This window comes from Hesperophylax consimilis, chromosome 17 (genome assembly GCF_061612785.1).
Source record: "Hesperophylax consimilis isolate HC1 chromosome 17, BYU_Hcon_1.0, whole genome shotgun sequence".
Classification (NCBI taxonomy): domain Eukaryota; kingdom Metazoa; phylum Arthropoda; class Insecta; order Trichoptera; family Limnephilidae; genus Hesperophylax; species Hesperophylax consimilis.
In genome coordinates, this window is record NC_142852.1 from 24,756,699 (window position 1) to 24,782,705 (window position 26,007).

The window sequence follows — 26,007 nt, forward strand, 5'->3', positions numbered from 1 at the left end:
ATTAATATTATTCATGTAAAAGATAAGGAATAACGAGTACAAAAAAAAATTACTTAAGTTCGAACACGATTAAAATTTATTTAAAAAAATGTATAAAGAAGGGTTAGTCTTAATTTAGCTTAATGATAGTTTTAAATTGTAATTCTTAAAATTAATTGTCGTTTTTCTTTATCCTAAATTATTGTTCATTCAATGTCTTAAAAGTTGGGTCACGTTACGAGATAAATATGCAAAAATTGTTCAGGCACTTCCCTTTACGATGATTCTGGAACCGCGTACTCCACGTTCGCACTTATCACTGATACACAAAAGCGGCAATTTGGGCTGGTTCCGAAGGGCGGAATCAGTTCAGCCTGGGCCAAGGCTCCGAAGGGCGGAGTCGGCAGGCAGCGATTTCTGAGAAGGCAGCTTCCTGGGCGGAAGTCTGGCGACCACTCTGGCTTCCTGGGCGGAAGTTCGCGGGGTTACGGGAAGAGCCTCGGTGACCGCTCCAAGGGGGAGGGCAAGAGGTTTCTCGGCGGACGCGAGATGGTGACTCCTGAGAGGCGAGAGCGTGACTGTTAGAGCTGAATCAGTTGTATTCACCCGCGTGATTCGGCGACTGTGGCACGCCTGTGGTGCGGTGCTGGAACTATAGTGGTTCCGCTTTACACCACTTCGGTGCGTTGTCTTGAGTCCGTGGCGCTGGCATCGCCATTCTCACCGCTAGATTGCGCTGTCTGGCTGAGTCTGATTAACTTACGGTTCAAAAATCTTAATATATATTTAAGTATCTTAACATTATGCAGGCATACACTTAATTAATATCTGGTGGCAATTAAATTTCTAATCTAAGTTGACAATTACTCTTACATCTAGATTTATGCTTAGTGTTAAATATTTTAAAATTACGTTTTTAAATATGACCATCAAACAATTACAATTAAGCCTAGCCTTGGGCGAAGGTTTTTTTATTGCCGGGTCGCTGGCTTAACGATACACCCATTTCAGAATTACTACTTGATGAGGGTCTAGAGCTAAATCTGCCGACTAATGGGTGTATTTCTATGTTGGCTTTCTAAATTTTTATTGCGATTTCCGGCCAGGCTATTCACTAAATACTTAAGGTCTAATAAATCGAACTGCCGCCTCCATCTGCGTGTAAAATTACAGAGACAGATGCGGGAGCACGTGTTCGCTTTGGTCTTGCTGTGAATTCAAGTCACGTAGATACCTAGGGACATATCACACCCAGCTAACAGCGTTCATTCACTATCCCGAAAAAATTATATATTTTTAAAATAAAAATACATACATATTGGAATGCAGGAAAAGGAAAATAAAAAAAAAACCCACACCTACACATCAAAATATTTTTTATTTTCAAAAAGACAATGGACAGTAATACAAAACAGGGTCAGTACAACCGATGTATTGAGCATTGATTTATTATTGAAGTAGAAGATAATACTAATATATCTAAACAAAACATGAAACAGAACAAGACACAGAAAAATAAAAAGTAACGGCCTCAACTAGGAATCGAACCCAGGATTTCTGTCTTACTGCAACAACTTAATAGTATTTAATTTGACCTTGCACAAAAATACAAGAATAAATTATATAAACAAAATACATATTCAACGTGTTGAAAGATATTCATTATGTCAAGTAATAGTAACGCCTTTGACTTTTACATGGTATAATTTAAATCATAATACATAAACCATAATATAAGAAATAAAAATCGTGTACACAATAAAAGCTTGTAAAGAAATATAGCTTGTAAAACAACAAAAGATATTATAAAATAGAATTTAAGAACATGTATTTAATATTTTTATTTTGGATACTGACAATTCGTGGTGGAATCCATTATCTATAAATAGTATAAAATAAAGTGACATTAGCGTCTGTCTGTTTGTGCGCTTTGTTCTTCTTAACTATGCAACTGATTTCGATAAGGTTTTCAGCATCATTTAGAGATTTTTTTCCGTAAGGTTTAGATAAATAACACATACATTGACACATATTGATAAAAAGCAGAGAAAAGTCGATATAAAGATTATTTTTGGCCACTTACATTGCTAACGCTGGCGAGACCTTATGAGAATATCAAAATAATGTACTACGGAATTGTATACCTTAAAAGGGCCTACAGAAAAGTCTGTTATATATATATATACAAATGTTATACATATCGCAGTTGCCGTCTGGTCCCCAAAATCTCCTCTTGTGCGTCTTCTGTTTCCTGGGAGAAAGGGCTGCCGTCGGACCAACACAGCTCAAAATGCCCTTCGTCTTACCTAGAAAAAGACAAAATTTGAGACCAATGATTACACTATTCTAGTATTGTAAACATATTTAATAAATTTCATGGATAAAATTAATTAAAAATATTTTAAGAAAAGGGGGACATTTATGGTGATGGATTAATTCACTGTTGAACTTTCTTGTATGGGAAAAAATCGCGTTTTATGCAGTTTCTGCAGAATTTGTAGGGAGCGAAAACAAAACTTCTTGAGCGTGTTTCACTGATATATAAATTAGGTGTATACCTTCAGAATATTCCTTTAAATGAGGATTCCACACTGTTGAAGCGTACTGTAGGTGACTTACATCTTATAAATATTAGTTAAAGAGTAACAAATTTAAGTGTTAATTATTATTGCCACAGCACTAGAAGTTATTCAAATTCTCCTGCAAGGGTTTCATATAATTTCCACAGCTTTGTCGTCAGCAAACATTATGGAAAATGCTGAAAATCTGAATAAGGTACTTACTTGATGCAATTCTGGAGAGGTTTAAATTACCTTGTTTGATGTAATCGTGGCTTTGTTTAGCAGTTTTAGCATCCTAATACGTGGTATAGTATCGCGTCGGAATACGGATAGGTCTGAAAAGGAAAATTAATTAAATTTTTAGCCAATGAAGTACATTCAGGAATCAGGAACATTGTATCAAAGAAAGAGAGGTTAGTACATGTATTTAACAACGGGTTCGGGTCCTTCTTTAAATTGGTGGAGATAGACCGGATAACACACTTTAACACAACACAGCATTAATTTATCACCTTGAAGAATTCTAGCACGCAACATTATTTTTAGATGGTTGAAAGAAAATTCAAAATATTTACGCTAAAAACTTCAACTGACTTCATGCTTCAACTTTCGAAATGGCGTCTTGGAAATTACCGTTATTTTTTATCGCAGCATAACCCATGCTTAGCTTCTCTTTCTGTTTCATAAGTCGCTATGGTAGAGAGCGAGAGATCAAACTACAATTTTTGCTCTGAGCCAATGAGATCTGTGCTTTCAGCCACAACAGCTTTGTCTATAAGAATTTGGGTTAGGAATAACTCCTCCCATCAGGGTTACAAGACTCAGACGGGAGTTGTACGCCCCTGTCCTGGCTACTCATCCTGGCGCTGATGGTATAGTTAGAGTGGTCACTCTAAAAACCTCTCAAGGAACTTTCGTGAGGCCCATCACCAAAATATGCTTGATGCCCATGGACTCGGATCCAGAACCTGAAACTGTCCGGCCCAACCTCCCGGACCGCTTGGAAATTCCGGATTCTCCCGAAGTGTAAAAAAAAAATCTCTCACTCATTAGATGACTTCAGGAACAACTGATACGCTGATGAGTAATACAATGATGACTCATTTAACTCTATAAACCTCAAGATGTCCAGGAATTTTTATGAGCTTTGCTATGCAACTTCCTGAGAAGCCCTTAAAAACACGGTTTACATATTTTATTTACATTTCCACTTCATTGAATAATTACACGAAACGAAATACTTACCTACGTCCATTATATTAATTCCATTATTATAGCATAGTTTTTGTTGAGTTTACCAAATGTCAATCCAAGACACCAAGAGGTTGTTGTATTTTTCACAACTGGTTCGACCCACGAAAACTACGTCGACATTATTTTGACATTTCTACACTTACGTCACGTTTTTAGCTGCTCATAAGGTCTGAGACACATTATGTGCGCATACATTGGGCGTGGCATGGACGTATTATATGTTGTGCTGATACATTACGCTAAAATCTTCCTTAGGAAAGTATGTCAAATCAATTGGGGGACTGCCGCGGAATGTCATTTCATGTATGGGAGCTGTCACTTTGTAATTACGGCTCTTCGTTACTTTTTCAGGCCCCTTCTCATGCGGTTGGTAGGAGAGGGGGTCGCATTATTTTAAAATAAAGCCTGGCTAGCAGATCACGGCGTATATCCTCGCTACGTCCACACTTATGTGTGACAGGCCTGTATGGGATTGTATGGCGAGCAATATGGAGTTATGATGTAATCTGTCACCCCCTTACAGCTCGGCTGATATGAATTTGCAACCTTATAGCGCTTTCAACAAGTTTTTTGTTGGTTGCTCATACGAATCCTGTCAAATGTATTCCTTAATATTCTTTATAAATATATCCGCCAGAATTACTCTATGTTCCAAATAAAAGGTTCTCTCAAATCGAATTTAAATGTTTTCAATCGTTGTTTCAGTACATATTTATATTGAACTGGGTTCAATGTCCGTTATAAAACAGAACACTATCACAGAAAACAATGGATCTTCCTGACCCAGAGAGCGCTTTCATCAAAGTGGAACCAGGGACCCAGGAAGAGGATGGAAGTGAAATGCCGTATACGGTTAAAGATTTCGGCCACCAGGATGTAAAGAAGGAATGCTTGCAGTATTCTGAGACTACTCCGACAGCCAGTAAGTAGTATTGCAAAAGCAAGAAAAATTTGAATGTTTATTTCAAATGTTTTAGAATGTTTCGCGGACAGGACGCATACTTGTTCATGGCGTCACCCAATGACTAAATAAAATACGTAAACGAGGACTTCGCCTACCAATAAAACATTCTGTACAAAAACTAGTATAGTAAATACTGCCGCGATGGAGGCAGCGATTGCGTGGTAACATTATAATGAGAACATGATTTGACAAAATTTTATTGTCTTACATTTATCGACGTTGAGGGATAAGTTGTCAGCGATACACCAATTGGGTAATTTGTCGATATTTTACTGTAAAATAAGGTAGTCCTTAATAATGGATGTTTATTTGTTTAATTTGATGTGATCAGCAAAGAGCAGAACTTCTACATCATTGAAACGTTTGATCCTGTAATTTATGATTTTTTACCTCCAGAATTTCATAATGTTTTTTCCGTAAACCAAAGGCTTAAATTAATTATTACAGTATGCATTCAGGGATTAAAGATGACCTATTATTATTTATTTTATATTATATTATTATTTATTTTTTATTTAACTGTCGAAGAAAGCAAACACTTTTGTGGCTTGACAATATACAAAATGAAAAAGATTTTTTGTTTTAAACCACTTTATTTTATTATTTATGTCCACCGGTTTCGGTTGTTCCCAATCTTCTTCAGGACAATAAATATATAAACTAAATATAGTACAGAGAAATCTTTTGAGGTAAACAAAAAAGAAAGCGTTTAGAGAAGGGGTGGGGGGCGTCAGAGACAGGTAGGTAGAGGGGTAAGGGAAGGGTGGGGGTTAGATAGGGAGAAAGGGAACAACTTTAAAATTGGACTCGTGGTTTGTTTTAACTATTTATTTAAATTGGGGAATTACTTTTATTTTTATTTGATTTTACTAATTCTAATTCTTCTAAATTATTAAGGCGTATTCCTATTTTATTTTTTTGTATAATTTTGACTCATGTATTTTTTATTATAAGTATGGTTAGTGTTAATTTAATGTATAATGTTCCATTAATTCTAGTCGTTGATTCAATATTTCCACCTATGCAATATATTTATAAACGAAGAAGAAATATAAAGAATAAACATTATAAGGAATTACAAAATGATATAAAAACAAATAAAGACAGTTAGTAGTAATACAGTTTTCGCATGATTATAATAAAAACCATAAAATAAACTAAGATGAGAGGAATATTACACAAAATAAAGTTATCAGTTTAGTAAGCTGCATTTTATATTTAAAAGCAATAATTATTAGCCTGAAACACTCATCCACATTGAAAAATCTCCTGATAAAAGATACATGAAGCCAACGGGACGATTGTTATCAGGAGATTTTTCAAAGTGGATGAGTGTTTCAGGCTAATAATTATTGCATATAAAAATAATTGTAACCCTTTGTGCTATGCATAAAAAATCTTGTCTTTAACATGTGTTTACCAAAAAAATAAAATGCATTTTATATGTTTTAAGGTTATACTTGAAAATGTCTACATCTCGTAAGGCGTTGTGAGTTTTATTTTTCCTATTAAATAGTTTTGCGCATATTTGGCATAAGAAGAGAACCATCTGAGAAGATTTCCACATACACCGATTTTCAAGAGCTTATTTAATAGTACCTATGTCGTGATTTACTTTGTCAAATGCCTTTGAAAAATCTGTGTAAATGGAATCAATCTGTTTACCACTATGCATAGAGTTGAGAACAAAATCAGTAAACTGTCCTAGATAGCTATGTCTTCTTTTGAAGACATTAGTAGAGACATTATTATTTTTGACTATTTGATACCTGTGATTTATAACAAATTTAACAAAAACTTTAACTTGAAAAATAATGAGGAACCTTGCCCTAAACTGACAAAAAAGTGGTTAATAAATGAACAAAACGTTTATCTATCCTAAACATTATATTTGGTATTAATATTTAAACTTAAGCTAATGTGTATTATGTTATAACATTAAATGGTAGAACCTACAGACAAGCTGATTGTCACAGCTTTGTGGGACTACCCATATCTTAAAAAAAAAAAAAAATTGCTTTCGGTATTGGGTGAAATTTCTCCTTTACTACCATTGCATAGCGTTTATCTTCATTTGCTCTACATTTAGTGTGGTAAACCTTCCTGCGAGTATTCAGATACTAGAACCTCACATTCGTCTAAGCATATCAACGTATATAATACTTGCATATTGTTTTTTTGTTTCTACAGGTAACATTATTGTGGAAACTGTACCCATCAACGCAGAACCAGGATCCCTAGAAGAAGACGGGGGGATAATTTCTTATACGGAAATTGACATTGACCTTCCGGATGTCCAAAAGGAATGCTTAGATCGCTTTCATAGAAGTACCCAGAAAACAGGTAAATTTAATGTTGTCCGTTATAAATTAAAACATTCATACTCTTTTATTTCATAATCTTTTAATAGTTCTATGAACCAGTTGCACTTATTTAGTTTGATTCATTATTTTTTTCAGACTTATCGACAGATCTCAAAACGCATCATGTGGAAAAACCAATATCTTGTACCTATTGTAACTACTCCTGCTTTTACAAGTCAAAGTCAGAATATCACTTGCGTATCCATAATGGAGAAAAAAAAATTTCATGTTCCCACTGCAATTATTCATGTTCTCGAAAGAGAAGTTTGACGAGTCACTTACTTTCTCACAGTGGAGAAAAATCTTTTTCATGTTCCCACTGCACATATTCATGTTCTCTAAAAAGAAATTTGAAAAGACACATGCTGACTCACAGTGGACATAAACCTTTTTCATGTTCTCATTGCAATTATCCAAGTTGTAGAAAGACAGATTTGACGATGCACATGGTCACCCACAGTGGAGAAAAACCTTTTTCATGTTCCCAATGCAATTTTTCATGTTCTCGGAAGGGATATTTGACGAAACACATGGTCACCCACAGTGGAGAAAAACTTTTTTCATGTTCCCAATGCAAATATTCATGTTCTCTAAAAAGATATTTGAAAAGACACATGCTGACTCACAGTGGACATAAACCTTTTTCATGTTCCCATTGCAATTATTCATTTTCTCGAAAGGAAAGTTTGACGACACACATGTTTACTCACAGTGGAGAAAAACCTTTTTCATGTCCTCACTGCAGTTTTATATGTTCTCAAAAGAGATATTTGACGAAACACATTGTCACCCACAGTGGAGAAAAACCTTTTTCATGTTCCCAATGTAATTATTCGTGTTATCGAAAGGTAGATTTGATGACACACTTGCTGACTCACAGTGGCAAAAACCTTTTTCATGTTCCCACTGCAATTATTCATGTTCTCGAAAGCGATATTTGAAGAGTCACATGCTCACCCACAGCAGAGAAAAACCTTTTACATGTTCCTATTGCAGCTATTCATTTTCTCTAATATAAAATTTAAAACATCACACACTTACCCATACAGGAGAAAAACTCTACACATATTCCGATTGCAATTATTAATATTTGAATTTATTATTGCGTTCATTTCACGCCCGTGGGGCTTTGACTTGCTGCACAAGTTAGAATATGAGAAAGAAATAGTAAAAATAGGATTACAATCAACAGAAAATACATTCACAGTTTGAAAACTTATAAATATTATATATTCTTGCATCACAGTTGGAACACGAATATTGTATATTTTTAAATTATGCGAAATGATTGTATTAAAAGAATTATTTTTTTCTAAGAAAGATTCTTCAATCCGGATACCATTACTTTGTCATGGCTGTCATATCACTATGATAATGCCATCACTAGATCTCAAAGGATTAGTCCAAAGTGCAAATGCAGCAAATCTCTAGTAAGAGAAATTTTCATTGCAAATATGAGCTCAAATTTAAGTCACATACGTCAACGTCTTCTGCAAGATTCAACACTATCGCTACAAAAAAAACAGTCGAAATTGCGAGAGATTTGTCAGCATAAAAGTGCATCAAGACAGCCACGGTCACCTTATCAAAGTCAAAATGTCAACAGTCATTCTTCAAGTCCAAAAGTGTCAAGTCCAAGAGGATCAAGTCATTATGTTCGTCAATTCATCGTCAAGTGGTCAATTCAATCGTCACGGGTCACCGTCGTAGTCATCATCACCTTCAACGTCAAGTGGGAATATACCCTGTGGAAGATGTGGTCAGCTACACAGATATAAATGTCCAGCCGTCAATGTCAAATGCAGGTCATGTAATTTCTACAAGCATCAAAACCTAATGATGAGAGTACTTATTTCTCTGAAGTTCATTACGTTGGAACAATAAGAAACATATATGGGTCATTCCGCCGTTTCGTTCAAATTTGCCTGTTTCCGCGGATTTTTTTTTTTTTGCCTTTTTACTATATATTTTTATAGAAATGGGTTCCCGTACCTATCAGATGTATAAAAGTGAAAAGGGCACCTTTGTGCGACACTTGGATTCGAAGAAAATTGATGGAAGGTAATGAAGGTGTGGATGGTAATGAAAAACTGTTGGATGGTAATTTAAAAATTTGGATGGTAATGAAGTTTGGTAATGAAATATTAATAGATGGTAGTGAACATGTTTAAGGTTCTTAAAATGTCTGTGAATAATGAAATTTGAATAGAAATTGAATAATAAAATAGATTTCAAATCATGCTAAGTATCATTTGACGTGGTGAGCGGATTAGGAAAAAGAAGAAAAACCTATTATAGTGAAAAACTAAATGCTTTATTCAGACTTTTGAACATTGGAGACAAGAAATACATTTTTTCATACGTAATCAGTTCTGCTTACTTATGCTTTTGCAATATCTGTATGAATTGTTAAAAAATAATGGAAAAAAATATCAAAATACAAATTAAGAAAAGGCAGCTGGAACATCAAACCCAACACAACTAAAATTTTCCTATTATACTACTTACCCAGAAATTATAAGGAATAGTCAAATTCTTTATAATTACGTTTTATAAGTAGGTTTGTACACAAGAAATACAAAATTTTCACATTCCTAAGCAAACATTGTAATATTTGAAAAATAGAAATAATAAAAATAATAATTAAAAATAAGAAAAAATCAGAAGTCAATTGAAATGCAGTTTAAAATAAAATCAGAGATACTTAAAACAAACACAACATATGTAACTAATAAGTACAAGATAAAGGTCTTACATCTAAATAGGAACATAATATAAGTAACTTGAGATCATTCTTGTGAAAGTTTTTGCTGGAAAACTATTTCAAATCAAAGTTCGGCAAATTTTTGAAAGTGAATTGTCCTCTTTCATTCTCATCTGGATCTTGCAAGCGCTGAAGAATTTGTGATTCCAAAATGAAATCGTCGTCACTAATTGTTGGGCAGACAAATTTTTTGGAATTCCCTTGAGCTTTTTTCAAAAAAATTACTTTGTACTCTAGTGTGTACTCATGTTTTCCAATAATTTTCCCAATGAAATGATGTGTCGTGTTTGTTATTTTATATTGAACCATTATACAGTCATCTAAGTAGTATTTGAATGGCGCCTCCTTATCCTTTTTGTTGGTTTCCTCGTCAATGTCCATGTGTGGGAGTTCTACAGTTTTGGGGGAATGCTGTTTTGATTCATCGAAATCAGGATATTCTACTCTTAGGGATCGGATGAACTTCTCGAACTCACATTGATCGAAAGGATTGAATTCTTGCGTACTATTTTTATAAAGGGAATAATGCTGATAGTCGAACGGTACGTTTGAGAGTATTTTCACTTTACATTTCTTTTCTATAGTTTTAGCAGGCTCTGGCGTTGAAGCAATAGTATCGTCCAAAAACATGGAGCCGTCGAATTCGCTCAATAGCATATTGTCATCAATATTATTGAAAATAGTAGGCGAGTCAATTTGTAGGCTTAAGTTTTCAATATTCATGTCAACTGTGACATCTATACAGGCTTCGTCATTTTCTACATTCAGTACTCCCAGATGTTTTTCAATGATCTATACCTCAATTTTCTAACATTCGTTAGACCACGCACATTTTTTTTAATGATTTGTTGTTCATTCTCGACTGCGAGAGGGTCAGGATCTAGAGTATTTTGCACATTATTGGGTACTTCCTTGACATTTTCATGAATTGGAGGCATATTTTCTACTGTAATCGTTTCTATTTTACGCTGCTCCTCTTTTTTCTTCCAATAATTTACAGAGTTCTTTCGCCATCTTCGTCTTTGCTCTCTCTGGGCTCTTTCACTCATATCTTCAATGCTGCAAATCTTTTTTTGCGCTTTTCGCATTAAGTATCTTTTTTTTTCTTTCGCTTTCTGAAGACTGTACAGTTCCGGATTGTTTTTAATCTCAGCATATTTTTGTTGCTTACGCAGCCTGTCTTTGGATAACTTTTCTTCTTTTTTCAGTTTTTTATTTAACTTTGCCATTGTGGATTATGGTGTTTAGCCTGTAACAAATAATAAAGAAAAATTATCATAAGTATCGGATCAAGTGAGAAGTTCAATAACAAATATGGATAATTTCAATTTCGTTACTTTTACAGGAGAGCCCAAAAATTGTTACACTACTTTTATATCTTTGTTTAATATTTTTTTCCCTAAATGATTTAAAATCTAACGGTAATGAAATGGTTTTTTAATCAAGAAATTTGCGTTGGACTCTTAATAATGCCCTTTATATAGATTTTTGTTCAAATCTGGATTTGTTTAGAAACTTGAAATTTTGTAAAAATTCATCTGTTTTAATAGACAACTGAAGTAATGAAGATAAGTAATGAAAATAATTGTGACTGTAGGGGAATAGTTAAACCATTTGTTTAATATATTATTCGTTTACATTTGAATAATTATAATTATATCATTGAATAAAAAAATCGATTTTCAAATAAAAATTCGCAGGGTAAATTTTAACAGATTGTTTTTCCATATCAGTAAATAGATAAAACGAAAATATGTATTTCACCAAAACTGAAATTGTCCGACGCTAGAACGCAAGAAACTGCTTTTATTGATAATATTAACTTTTATGAACCCCCAAACATGGTCCCAGATGCACGTAAAAATAACCCTTACAAATTTATCATTACCCTCCACACCTCTAAATTACCATCCGGCAAAAAATTTTACGATACGGAAGGTAATGAGACGGAGGGTAATGAGGTTTTGACAATCTTTCCTTAATAACTCGCTTAATAATGACATTACAAATCTTTATGTTTCAATAAAAAATAGTCCGACTAATTATAGTTTATAGGTTCATGATTCGAATTTTTAAAACATGTACTTACTTTAAAAAATGCTGGAAGGTAATGATGCCTGGTCGGTGACAAAGTCGTTTTCGAGCACGGAGATCGCAGATATTTCTTTATTCAGCGACGCACGTCCTCCCCCGTCCAGATATAGCGGTACACTGATTAGTAACGGAGGCGCGGGGTGGGGTACAGCTGACGAACAGTGACAAACACGGTCACAATTTTAATTACCGCTTTGGCGGAAGACGACAGCGATTTTTTCTGGACAAAAACAAAATCTCAATTCTTTCTATGATACAGTAACTTTAAAAATAAATTAAACACCAATAAATATGCAAAATTAGTTGTACATTCAGGTCGATTAATGAATGTAGTGATTTTACTAGTGTAAAATGTTCTTATTTATTGATCAATTTACCGGTCCCTCATTTACACGGGGAAGGTAATGAGATTTTAGCATGTTTTTTGTATACCATAAAGTTATTAAGTAACAAATGCCTAATCCGGTAAATACTACTTTTTCCTTTTTTAAATAACTACATTTTCCAATAAAACTTTCTTGAAAAACATTATTTTTCATATGACTTTTTTGCAAGAACATGCGATTTGAACGAAACGGCGGAATGACCCATATAGTAACAATAATTCAAGTCAAGCATGGCTCTTAGATTTATTAATTAATAATAAAATTTAAGAAATGATTTTAGTTTTTTTTTTATTTTGGATACAGAGGTTGACATAAAATGTCATGTCATTATAAAACTTTATAAAGTTAAATTTATTAAATTCTATTTTAAAAACGGGTTATGTAAATGTGTCTGGTTTTGAAGGTAATAAAATACCGATTATTGGGCAATGTGATCTTGTGTGTCAAATTAATGGAGAAGTCACAAATAATATTATTTTTTGTCACAAATATAGAATGTCAATCAGTTTTAGGTCTTCCAACTGTTGTTAAGCTTGGTATTTTAAAAATAGTTTTTAATGTTCAATCTAGTGGTAACATGTAGTATTTAGCACGCGGTGCATCTGTTATAGTGTTATCGTATTTTATAGTATTTAGCACGCGGTGCATCTGTTATAGTGATTTCGTATTTTATAGTATTTAGCACGCGGTGCATCTGTTATAGTGTTATCGTATTTTATAGTTTTTAGCACGCGGTGCATCTATTGTAGTGATTTCGTATTTTATAGTTGCGGTGCATCTTTGAAGACGTACAATTCTAAAGGCAGCGTTTATATAACTAACTTCTCTTTCTATAATGCTAGCGTGACTCATTAGCGCCTGCTACGATATCTGTAAAAGTTGCAGCTGTTTTCTTTTCGTGTGCCGACTACAAATTTGCATGTTCCACAAAGAGCCAACTTATAACTCATATGTTTACCCAGAGTGGAGAAAAACCATTTTCGTGTCCCGACTGCATATATTCATGTTCTACAAAGGGCAGTCTTAAAATTCACATGCGTACCCACAGTGAAGAAAAACCTTTTTCTTGTCACGACTGCAACTATTGGGCACTTCTCGTGTGACAAATGATTTTGCTGTCGGCGAATGAGACAACATAGAAGAACGACGTAGAGTGATTCTACACCCGCACCAGGTGAAGTATTACTGAAATTTCTATGGCTATGTATGGCTACTACTATGAAGTACTACTATTCGTGGCTCTGTTCCACTGACTTTGTCGTTTTTATAAAAATCCTCTGCAGAAATGAGCGGTCGTTTTAATAGATTCCACAAAACTAGCGATTTGAAATTTTAAGAGCACAGGTATCAGGTGGGATAGCTGTTTTTATTCTACCGTTATTGCAATTGAAGTTGCCCCGAGGAACTAGCATCATTGGTCCTTTTTCTACCGTTGCAGTCAGGAAACACGCCAAACGAGCACCCACGGGTAAGATTGACCACACGAGAACGGCTCTTTACCACGATTCGTGGGATAGTGAGAGAAAGCAATCATATTGAAACAGTGGGGTTTGTTCAGCATCATATTTTTCATCAAATCCAAGGAAATATAACAGCGAAGAAAATTGGACATTTATTATATATATTTATTGCTAAAATAAGACATAAAAGAAAAGAATATTTTGTTTATATAACATCTATTAATACTCATTCGACCGTCACTCCTGATCACACTAATCCCTAGATTCCTAGCCTCCGCTCATACAAATTTTCTTCCTCGCCTTATAAAAACCCTCCACACAGCACCCCAAAGATAACATAGGCGGTAAAGTTTGAGGGAAATTATTTTCCTCAGGGCCTCTTGTGTTGGGTCAAAGTAATTTTTTAAACTAGTATAACTAAAAATATATATTGACCTCTTCCCATAGTATGTTGATCCAGTAAGAAGTTGTTAGACTAAGATGATCCACCTTTAACACCATATATATTGACGGCCGGCATAGTCCAGTGGTAACGCATTGGACTGCCATTCCGAAGGTCGCGGGTTCGAACCCGGCGAGCGCAAATAAATTTTATTTGATTAATTTGTGTTATTTCACAATTAATTAATTAAAATAATATATAGTATATTTGCGGCACGTTCCAGAGTGGAAGATACTACCAGTATCGCCCTGGTGTAAGACCACCATTCAGAATTGAAACGTTGCTCCAAATGGCTTAAGCCGTGTTTAGTGACTAGATCTGAATAGCCAGGTACTTCCCCACCTTCCTCTTTCCCTTCCCCACTTACCTTCAGCCTCACAACATCCCCCAATTGGGGATGCCATAGTCTCACTGGCTCCAGACGGGAGCAGTTGGGACTCTTGTGAGGTATTCACTATAAAAAAAATATATACATAACTTGGCTATTATGGAATACATAAGAAAGCTCGAACAATTGGGCATTATAAACATTATAGGGGCAGCAGATCTTCAACCTGTTGACTGTGGGAAATCCGGAACCTTACTAACAAATCACAGTAAAATATGTACACAAAATTAAAAAAATCATTGTTTCTAAAATAAAATTTAGTGCAAGCGATTTGGACACTTACCTTTATTTCAGTTTCTTTATACATAAGGATTAAAATCACTTTAAAAACTAAGGGCAAACACATTACTATCCTATTAGTCGTTAACCCTTAACTAGGCAAGGATATCAAAATTTAAAATTTAATAGTTAAACCGCGTTATTAGGTTTCTGGGTCTAAAAGAGTTCTTGAAAAAAATATCAAAAAATTATGTTTTTTAATTTTCAGTAATGTGAGAGTTCAAATGTTAACTACGGTAAACAACGTAATGTTAGATATAAATGAAAAATTGTAGCGAATAAGTAGTTATCTGTATTTACTTCAAATAATTACAAAAACAAGAATATTTCAACTTTGTTTTTAAATGAAAGCGTTTTCGTTTTTTCCAATAAAATCATAGAATATATTGGCATTGCAGCCCTTACAAACCCCTCTTTACTGTTTTCTGTTCCCTGCTTTACTACATTACACAGGATCAATACTTAATTGATTCTCGTGCCGCAGTTCGTCCTAATTTTCTCTACAAGCAATGTATTTTACCAGAATAATCTTAATAACTATTGTCAAAGTACAAAAATGTACGAATTTGTTGATTACGTTTTAACGGAATTATATCTGCTTTAAGCACGTAACGAAATGTATGATTGCGTGAAGCCATTTCGACAGCAATTTTCAATTAGTAAAGATTTAAAAAAAATCTTAAGTTATGATTTGTCGGTTCAGTTATGTAAGGAGAAAAATACTTACATTTTAAAATATCAGAGGAAAATTGTCATCAGTCAAATCACTGGAATTTTTTCTGTCTACCCAGGTAGTACGTTCTCGAGCGGTTGAAGTACCTAGCGGTTGTGTTTACCAAATAATTCTAGTAGGTACAAGGTGCGATCTCCGCATAGTAAACAAAAAAGAAAATGTTCTAGAATGCACTAGTAGCTGCTTCTACAGTTCTACAGTTTAGAAAGTGAATGTAGAAGTGTAAAAATATTATTTGAAAAAATAATTAAATATATTACTGTAAACATATTCACATATATTTTGATATTCGTGTTAGAAGCATGACATAATTATCTTTTTTACACATACATTTACATTTAACTTACAAGTACATTTAAGTTTAAAAAAAAATCAAATATTTTGCAATGCGATTCAGAAGAAATTCAAGGAAATCAAAAGGTTATAAACATTTTGACCATTTTAAAATTATACTAATTTTATATACTGGAAACTCTCTGGTGAAACAAATCATATCTAATACTAGAATTTATTTTGTAAATAGTTTTCGTGAAGGTGAATGTTAACGCAAGGAACAAGAAAAGTGTCCAGTCAAAGATTCTTTTCGAGAAAACGCATAATTAAATACGAAAAAAAAACAGAGTGCGCACACGTTTTTTCAAATCTCTCTTCAGCCAGAAAACGAAAAAGTTTTTTCTCAGCTGTCATTAAGTATTTTCTCTTCAAGGAACACTGTTGATAACTTGCATAGTTGCACTAGGAACAAGAAAAGGGGGGTTTTATCCGCTCTGAGTCAGCATGTGTTCCAACAAATGTCCTATATGGGTGGCCTTTCCTAGAATCTGAATATGTGCACTTGGAAAATGAAAAAAGTTTGTTGCCACTGTGAAACAGCATGTGGCTTTTTAGATGTGCGTTTTGAGAATATCCATAGATGAACAAGGAAAAAGAAAATGTTGACTCCGTAGTGACTTAACGTGCGCTTCATATTGCTTTTATAATAACATTAATATGTGCACTTGCATAAAACAGGTTTTTCGCCACTGTGAGACAGAATGAGGGCCTTTAGATGGGCGTTTTGATAAAATGAAATGTTTCACACGGGACATGAAAAAGGTTTTTCTCCACCGTGAGTTAGCATGTTGCACTTCAGATAACATGTTTAGTTGCACACGGAATATTAAAGAGGTTTTTCTACGATGTGAGAGAGCATATGGCTCTTCAGATGGCCCTTTTGATAACATGCATAGTTGCATACGGAACATGAAAAAGGTTTTTCTCCACTGTGAATCAGCACGTGTCTCGTCAGCTGACCTTTTCTATAACATGCATAGTTGCACACGGAACAAGAAAATGGTTTTTCTTCACTATGAGTCAGCATATGGCTAATCAGTTGAACCCTTCGATTACATGCATAGTCGCACTCTGAACATGAAAAAGGTTTTTCTCCACTGTGAGTCAGCTTGTGCCTCTTCAGCTGACCCTTTTGACAACACGTATAGTTGCACTCGGAACATGAAAAGGGTTTTTCTCTGCTGTGAATCCGCATGTGTACGTTTAGTTCGCTTTTTCGATAACATGCATAGTTGCACAAGGTACATGAAAATGGTTTTTCTCCACGGTGAATCCGCATGTGTCCGTTTAGTTCGCTTTTTTGATAACATGCATAGTTGCACTCCGAACATGAAAAAGGTTTTTCTCTACTGTGAGTCAGCTTGTGCCTCTTCAGCTGACCCTTTTGACAACACGTATAGTTGCACTCGGAACATGAAAAAGGTTTTTTTCTACTGTGAATCCGCATGTGTACGTTTAGATCGCTTTTTCGATAACATGCATAGTTGCACACGGAACAAGAAAATGGTTTTTCTCCACTATGAGTCAGTATATGGCTAATCAGTTGAACCGTTCGATTACATGCATAGTCGCACACGGAACATGAAAATGGTTTTTCTCCACTGTGAGTCAACAAGTGTGTCTTCAGGTTACCTGGTTGATAACTTGCATAGTTGCACTCCGAACATGAAAAACGTTTTTCTCCAATGTGAATCAGCATATGCCTCTTCAGATGATCCTTTCGACAATACGCATAGTTGCACTCCGAACATGAAAAAGGTTTTTCTCCAATGTGAATCAGCATATGCCTCTTCAGATGATCCTTTCGACAACACGCATAGTTGCACACGGAACATGAAAAAGGTTTTTTTCCACTGTGGGTCAGCATATGCCTCTTTAACTTTCTATTTTGAGCATTTGAATAGTTGCACTTGGAACAAGAAAAAGTTTTTTCTCTTGCATAGGTGCGTACGTTTATTGCAAAATTTGACTTAGGAGAGGAGGAGTAGTTGTGATGGGGAGGAGTGAATCCCTTTTCCACAAAATGCGTCTGAAGATCTGTCGACAAATTTGAAAAATAACATGGATGAAAAAGACTCAGTTAAACTTATTTTCTAAACTTAGAGTAAATAAGCGAAGTAAGTTCGTAGAAACGATAAAAAAAATAGGAGAGTCCGAATCGTTCAAGTTTACAGTGAAAAATTGGTTTTACCTGCTTCCTTGGAAATTCTTCCAAAGCGTTCTAAGCATTCCTCTTTTACATCCAACAGGTCTATATCAATTTTCATATAAGTAAGCGCCGCTTCATCTTGTTGGGGTCCAAGATCCGCGTTTATGGTGACTGTCTTCACATTAATGTTTCCTGGAATAAAAAAGGACAATAAATATAATGATTCTTTTCATGGCCAGCCCTGAATCAAACGGCGCCAGGCGCAAGATTAATTTTGGCTGCCCTCACAGTCTAAAATAGTACACGCCGAGGCAGTATACCAAAATTAAAATGATGATTTGGGTTTTTTTGCAGAGCGGTATTTATCAAAAATAATATTAAGGGCGATGTGATAGGTTAAGTACCCAGGGACGCCCGGGACGAACTGCACTAATTGCGCCCGCATAGAGCCAGCCCTGTATCTTCGTCAAATTGATATTGACGAGAATTTTTTTAATTGAAAAACAATAAACTATTCTTTTACGAATAAATACCATTGATCAACAAGGTCAATGTCAGATAAAAAATGACCTCAGATATCCGCTTCAGGGACCGATTCTTCAAGAAGGAAAAACCTTTCTCTAGAGCACCTGTAGTAGAGAGTTTGGTTTGGTTTTTTTTTTTTTTTTTTACATTAACTCCACACAGGAGGCCCTGAAGAAAATAATTTCCCTCGGGGCCTATGTCATCTTTGGGGATGCTGTGTGGAGGGTCTTTTTTTGGAGAGGAAGGAGTGAACATGGGTCTTGAAGAGTCACATGTTGTAGGAGGGAGGAAACACAGAGGCCGGCAGTTTGTTCCACAGCCGAGCTGTTGAACTTAAGAACGAATCGTAGAAGCGACCCGTTCTCATGTGACAAGTGTCAACTGTGTACAAATGTTGGGCGCGCGTTTGGCGTGTATCCCGACTACGCACCGGTGCCGAAGGGATCAATGACGCTAGTTCCTCAGAGCATCTTCCATTGTAATACCGATAGAACAAGGACAGCATACCTACTTGACGCCTGTGCTCTAAAGATTGCAGTCCGTTTGTTAAGATTGGGGAATCTATCAAACGGACCGCCCGTTTCTGCACAGAGTCAAGGGTTTTTTCAGGTATTTTGGGGCTCCAGACCAGAGATGGCTGCCAAATTCGACAGTAGGGCGCACTTGCGATTTGTACAGGGTGAGCAGTTGTGTACTATTAAAGTATCTGCGGGCCCTGTACAGTACGCCCAGCTTCTGAGAGGCCAACTTTACTCTGGCTTCGATGGAGCCCCCGTACCTGAGCTGGTCACTTATAGTTACACCAAGCATATCAATGGAAGGCCTGTTCGGAAGATTGCTTCCGTTGAAGGAGACTAGATTATCATTTGGATCCCTTTTAGACGTAATCAGACAGGATTGGGTCTTTGAAACATTAAATTCGACGAGATTATTTTTACCCCAGGAGGAAATACTCTCGAGATAACCGTCCATTCTCTGCTTCAAAGCCCTCCGAGCCGTTGGAGTTTGTGTGCCCTTTGGGGGCTTGTCAAACAAAAAGCTATCATGAACTGTACTGTCATCCGCGTAACAATGAATCGGTGCACATGTCAAAAGGTCATTGATGTGCAACAAAAACAAAGTCGGAGACAGAACCGATCCCTGTGGGACGCCAGCATTTATGGAGTGCGAGGAAGAGGTGAAACCGTCAGCAACCGCCTGAATCGACCTATCCCTTAAAAAGTCAGCAATCCACGTACACAGGGATGCGGGAAGTCCGTAAGAATGCAATTTGTTGACAAGTCCTCGGTGCCAGACCCGGTCAAAGGCCTTGGATATGTCTAGTGCGACCGTTTGGGTCTCACCGTGACGTTCCAGGCACCGCCCCCAAACATGCGTCACATACGCGAGAAGATCACCGCACGAGCGGTTCCGCCGGAATCCGTATTGACGGTCGTTGATAATTTTGTTCTTCTCGAGGTATGTGAGCAGTTTGTCGTTGATCACACGTTCCATCACTTTGGACAGAACTGATGTCAGAAATGATCGCTATGGGGCGGTAGTTGGCCGGGTTGGAGCGGTCACCTTTCTTGGGAATAGGGTGAATGACCGCTTTTTTCCAACCAGAGGGCACAGTGCCACACTTCAGGGACATTTTGAAGAGCTTTGTCAAAACTGGAACTATTTCCGCAGCACACCTCTGCAATACCAGGGCAGGTATTCCATCAGGTCCACTAGCTTTGTTAACATCGAGCCCCCGTATGACGTGGAGTACATCCCGATGCCGGATCCTCAGCTTTTTCATATAGAAGCCGCAGTGAGGAACCGACGGCGGAATAGCACCCCCGTCGTCGAGGGTCGAGTTTTCCGCAAACATTTTCCCTAATAAGTTAGCCTTTTCGGTGGCGGTGTTTGCTAGTGAGCCGTCAGGTCTGGTAAGAGGTGGCAAACTGGGTTTGCAAAAATTTCGACCTATTGAGCCCGCAAGCGACCAGAATGCTCTGCTGCCATGCGGGCAGGCAGCCAGCTTTTTGCTGATCTGCATGTCGTGTTCGAATTTCGACCTATTGATGATTCTCTTGCATTCCTTTGCCGATTTGTTGTATGCTGATCTGCTTTCGGGCGTTCGAGATGTGTTTTAGGCTCGGTAAGCCGCGTTTTTTCGTCGGACTGCTTCGGAGCATTGTCGACTGAACCACGGCTTTGAGCCCACACCAGTTTCTTTAGTAGTCGACTGTATGAAGCCATCCATCGCCGATTTGATGACTTCACCAATCTCCTGGGCACATCTTGAAGGGTCCGAAGTCCGAAAACAAACAGCTGACCACGGAAAAGCGTTGAAATGGGCCCGCATACCGAACCAATCTGCTGACCTATAGTGCAACACTTTTCTCCTCAGCCTCTCATTGGTTGGTCTGAGGCTAACGGGGATTGATGTCGTCACTAGGCAGTGGTCAGATGATCCCAGAGGCGCTGTGACGTCAATCTTATAACCGTGTGCCACAGTAGTTAAGAAAAGATCTAACAGATTGGAGCGGTGAGTCTGGACATCAGGAACCCTTGTAGGCTCCTGAACCAATTGCTCTAATCCGTAGCAAATGGCAAAGGATTCCGCCTGTCGGCCAGCCGAGTCCGTTGGGCCTGAGAACTTCAACCATGGCTCGTTATGAACGTTGAAGTCCCCCAGAACAATAAACTCGGCCGAAGGGTAGCGGGGCAAGAGATCATCAATAGTATCGCTCAAATGTTTGAAGAGCTCGGAAGTGTCTGATTCGCTATGGTTCGGTGAGCGGTATAGACATGCGTAGAATCTTGCCGTACTGGCAAGATTGACGCGCACCCACATTACGTCGAATCTGGAGTTTTCCAGACTCAATAGTCGCACACAGTTGACGTCAGCTCGACTATAGAGGCAGACTCCTCCTTTCAGTCGGAATTTGCTTGCGAGGGTAAAGCCCGGGCAGTCCAGATAGGAGGAGTCTGGCGGCTCGGCTATCTGAGTTTCGGATAGGAAAAGAAGGTTGGGACGTTGGGACAAAAGATGGTGATGGACGGAATTTAAATTTGTGTGCAGGCCGCGAATGTTGGCAAAATTTACCAACAGTTTTGGCCCGCACCGGGGACGCCTGCTACTCGCCGCTGTAACGATGTTAAAATTGTTGTGTTGTATGTTCATGAATTTATTTATTATTATTATTATTTTTTTTTTATAAGGGTAGGAGGTGAAAGGAAAGGTCTGGAAAGGAAAGGTATGAGGGGTGGGTAGGAATCTGGGGTTCAGGCTATCCAGGAGTGATGAGCGTTTGGTTCCAGCCCACCCACTGCGGTGCTAGGCGATAGGCTGGGAGAGTCCGGCTGGAGAGGGCATCCAATGCGCCCCAAACGCTGCTGCTGGGTCCCCTCCGGTCACGAACCGGCACAACAGCAGTGGCGGGGTTTTTTCACTCGCTGATGGGGCAGCCCACCCTTAGTCGTGAGCCTGAGGGTCGGGCCCCTGTACTATCGAGCGGCCCGGACAGCGGTAACCGGTTGTTAAGGGTCTCCCTCAACCAGCATCTCCCAACCGGCCCGCCACGCAGAAGGTGGGCCGACGCACCCGCCACCAAGACCCGGGCAAACCTTAACCCATGAACCCGGGCACCCCTGCTAAGTCACCAAACGTAGCGAACCACTTGGGGTGACCTGTGGCAGAGGTGTTGGTAATCCAATAAATGGTTCCCAGGGCGGCGGTACCCATTCCCGCCTACCAAATTGAAAAATTGGTTGTTTTCGGTCAAAGAAATATTGTTTTTACAATCAATATTTATGTATTTTTAACGTATAATACGTGTAATTCACATCATTTCTCAAATAAAATAAGGTGAAAATCGAGGAACCGACAACTTACTATGAATAATATAATAAAGTTTAATGAGTGCTGTATTTTGGTATTTTCCGGCAAGGACACATATTAAGGTAAATACCCAATACACCTCATGTTTTATAAGAAAGGATGGTGTGCACAAGTGTGTGTCCTGTTTGTACGACATTTCAAAAGAGAAATTGATTCCGGACATCCGAATTTTAAGTTCTATATTTAACACGTATGCAATGCAACAAACTGTCTGAGTACTCTCCGCATATTGCGAGCATTCCTTCGTTACAGCTGGGTGGTCGAAATCTAAATCTGAAAATGCAATTTAACCTCCATCTTCTTCCTGGAGCCCTGGTTCCGTCTTGATGGATATAGTATCTGGCTTCAGTAGATCCATGGTCTGCTTTGGTAGAGATTGGTTATTGGTTTAACCCCAAACAATATATCTGAAACAGAACATTGTTAAAATAAAATAAAATGATAAAATTTAAAAGTTAAATTGAAACAGGATACATGATTTTTAGCTCAAATCGTTAAATCATTCCTCCTTACGTACCCTTAAAAATTGAATATAACAACCTGTAAATTCTAATACGGGAAAATTATCTTGGGCTGTGCATTGATGAACACGTAACTTTTAAATAGCATATTCAAGATATTAAAGATAAAATCACCCCTTTAATTAGCGTATTTAGCCGGATATCATATCTGTTACTAGATAAAATTTAAAAAAAGGTCTATATTATAGCCTCGTACATTCACATTTAAACTACTTGATTGAAATCTGGTTAAATGCATATGAAACATATATAAATGAACTACACGTAAAACAAAACAAAGTAATCAAAAAGCTATTTCACTTCAAACCTAGAACATCAACAGAAAAATTATGTATGAAAACAAAACTATTAAAATTAAGAAACTTTTTATGAATATAATACATGTCTCATTATATGAAAAATAAATAATAAACTCATACATCCAAATACAGAAATCATTAAAACGTACCAAGTAAACACACACACACGGCAACAAGATAAAATACATTTAAACACCATACATACTCATTACGGCAAGCAATCCATTGGTTACGAGGGGAGCAACATACATAATTGCCTCCCAGACGAAATTAAAAATGAAAAAAAAGTGTAGTTTAATTTTTTAAAAAGTTGTTCAGTTTTATGATCAATCAACAAAACAATGATCGTGAATAAAATCGTTGTGTAATATATTAATGTGTTATCTGACATTTTTTCCATCATCAAAGATAGATCCCGCAATGTTTGGGCAGAGTATTGGCACATTGCTAGCCAATCCAAGGGAGCCTGCTATGCCTCAATACAAAGGACTATTCCATCAAAACCGTGGTTTCAGCAATTCCCTCATTTTTCCAAAAAAGAAATTTCTTCACTCATTCGAATGAGGATCGGATATTGTTCCGTTCCTTCCCACCTTTTTAAAATTCACGTCCTTGACTCCCCAGATTGTACATTTTGTGGTCTAGAAGTGGGAACTTTAGATCACATATTTTTTGGTTGTCCCTCTCTAAACAAATATCCTCTCTTGTATCAAGCCTTATCTAAAATTGCCTCCCCTCCATTCAACATCTCATCTCTTCTAAGTCTGAACTCGACTCCAATTGACATTATAATTTTTAAATTTGCCTATTTAAATAAAATTAATATTTAATTTCACCTTTTATTTCTCAATAATTTTAAATGATGGCCAAGAACACCCTTGAAGGGTGAAAGCCAAAAATAATGTAAAAAAAAAATGTAATAGTTTTTTCTAGTTAAATAAGTGAAAATGTAATTTTCTTTTATCTAGAAAAAAAAATATAAATAAATAAATAAATGTGGTTTCGCTTGGAATATCCTGTTAAAATAACGAAGACGTAGCCAAAACACATTTGTAAACCTTGAAGATATGACAACGGTTAAGAGAAACGTTGTTTATAGTGGGAAAATATATATATGTTTACAATGTTTACCGCCATTCCGCTTTTAACAAAATATCTGTTAACAATATGTTTTTTTTGTGATCATTGTAATAAATGCCTTCGAAATGCTAATCTAATAATAGGTAGACGTCAAATTGACAGTTTAAACATTCTACTGTGACAAAACGCCCAATGATTCCCTAACTAAACTGGAATAACGGCAGCTACCAAATGAATAGCGATGAATATAAGAATAAGTACTTACTTTACCAATAACCATCACAGGAGTGGGATAGTATGTTTAACAGGAAGAAACGGCTCTCGGAGAAGAAAGCACTTGTTAGCACTTGTCAAAAATAATTATAGGTTATGCATAGACAAGAATGAAGTCATAGACAATTATTATAATTATCATGGCGACCAGATAACTAAAAAAAAAAACATTTTCATCATTTGACTTTTGAACACATACATAATATATTGTTAACATACAAAATCATCATATGATAATTAATCACGGTAATTAATAAGAACGGTTATTATTAAGAACGATCGTAACTAAGAATAATGATTTTTAAGAACATTTCATATTCAGCACAATTTGCGAGTCATTCCACGAGAGTGAAAGTTAGTTCTGCCTCAAAGTCTCAACAAAACAGTTCCATTATTTTACCTGGTTAATTATTGATTTGATAAGGGTTATTATAAATTTTAATTAAATTTTCATTTGTGTTCCGAGTTTCAGCAGAAAAGCAACTAAATAATTTGGAGTTTTAATGTGAACATGTTCGTGATATTTGCAAGTAAATTGTTTATTTGTTTTTGACGTTGTTATGTAAATATTTTGTTTGTGTATTTATTTGCAGGTATCGACACTTGCAGAGAGCCATTTCTTTGTGATTCTCTTTCGACGAGACCAATCCTGTCCTTACTGTCCTTACTGTCCCATAACTTTTTCGTCCATTGCCATTGTTTTTAAAACCTTTTGTTTAAATGTGAGTATATTCAATAACAAACCTAACAAATCGACAGTCCCGAAAAACCATGTCAGATGTGCATGTATTGTATTTTTGCAATAAAGCTGTTTAAAGTTTCATTTGTGTATTCTGACTGTTTTTGAAATCAAGAAATGTTGTGTTGTTAGATATTTGGCGTCAAGAGAAGAATGCAGACTAACTAATTAATAGTAAACAGCTCGAACTGCTTAGGTACTTGCAAATTACTACAAAGAACAAATCGTAAACAATGGCATTGAAATTTTACGACGCCGCGCCGAATCTTTTATGATGCTTATCACCGGACACGTATCATGTGTCAAATAGGATTTAACCGAAGTAATTAAATTTTGGTTATTTTTTCTTGGTTCCTGCTCTCATGCATCCTATTTCGGGATAAAAAATACTTGCTGAATATTAACACGTGTAGAAACTGTTGAATTTTAACTCAATAAATATGCAAACAACTGGCTCAATCAGTCATTTGTCCGACGACATTCGCAAAGTTGTGTATCAATTGCAAATCCTTCCCTAAGGTACCGCAGAGAGGAAACCGGCATTTTACAG

General features: G+C 36.5%; 1 protein-coding gene across 1 annotated transcript; it reads right to left on the minus strand.

Moving 5' to 3' along the window:
- Positions 1–12,100: 12,100 nt before the first annotated feature.
- On the minus strand, positions 12,101–24,803 carry LOC149416321 (uncharacterized). The gene is made up of 5 exons (XM_089641948.1): positions 24,711–24,803; positions 22,837–22,952; positions 18,192–18,341; positions 17,940–18,037; positions 12,101–12,199 (listed from the first exon to the last, which is right to left on the minus strand). The coding sequence occupies exons 2-5, from the start codon at positions 22,901–22,903 to the stop codon at positions 12,101–12,103; spliced, it is 414 nt and encodes a 137-aa protein (XP_089498074.1). The 5' UTR covers positions 22,904–22,952; positions 24,711–24,803.
- Positions 24,804–26,007: the final 1,204 nt, after the last annotated feature.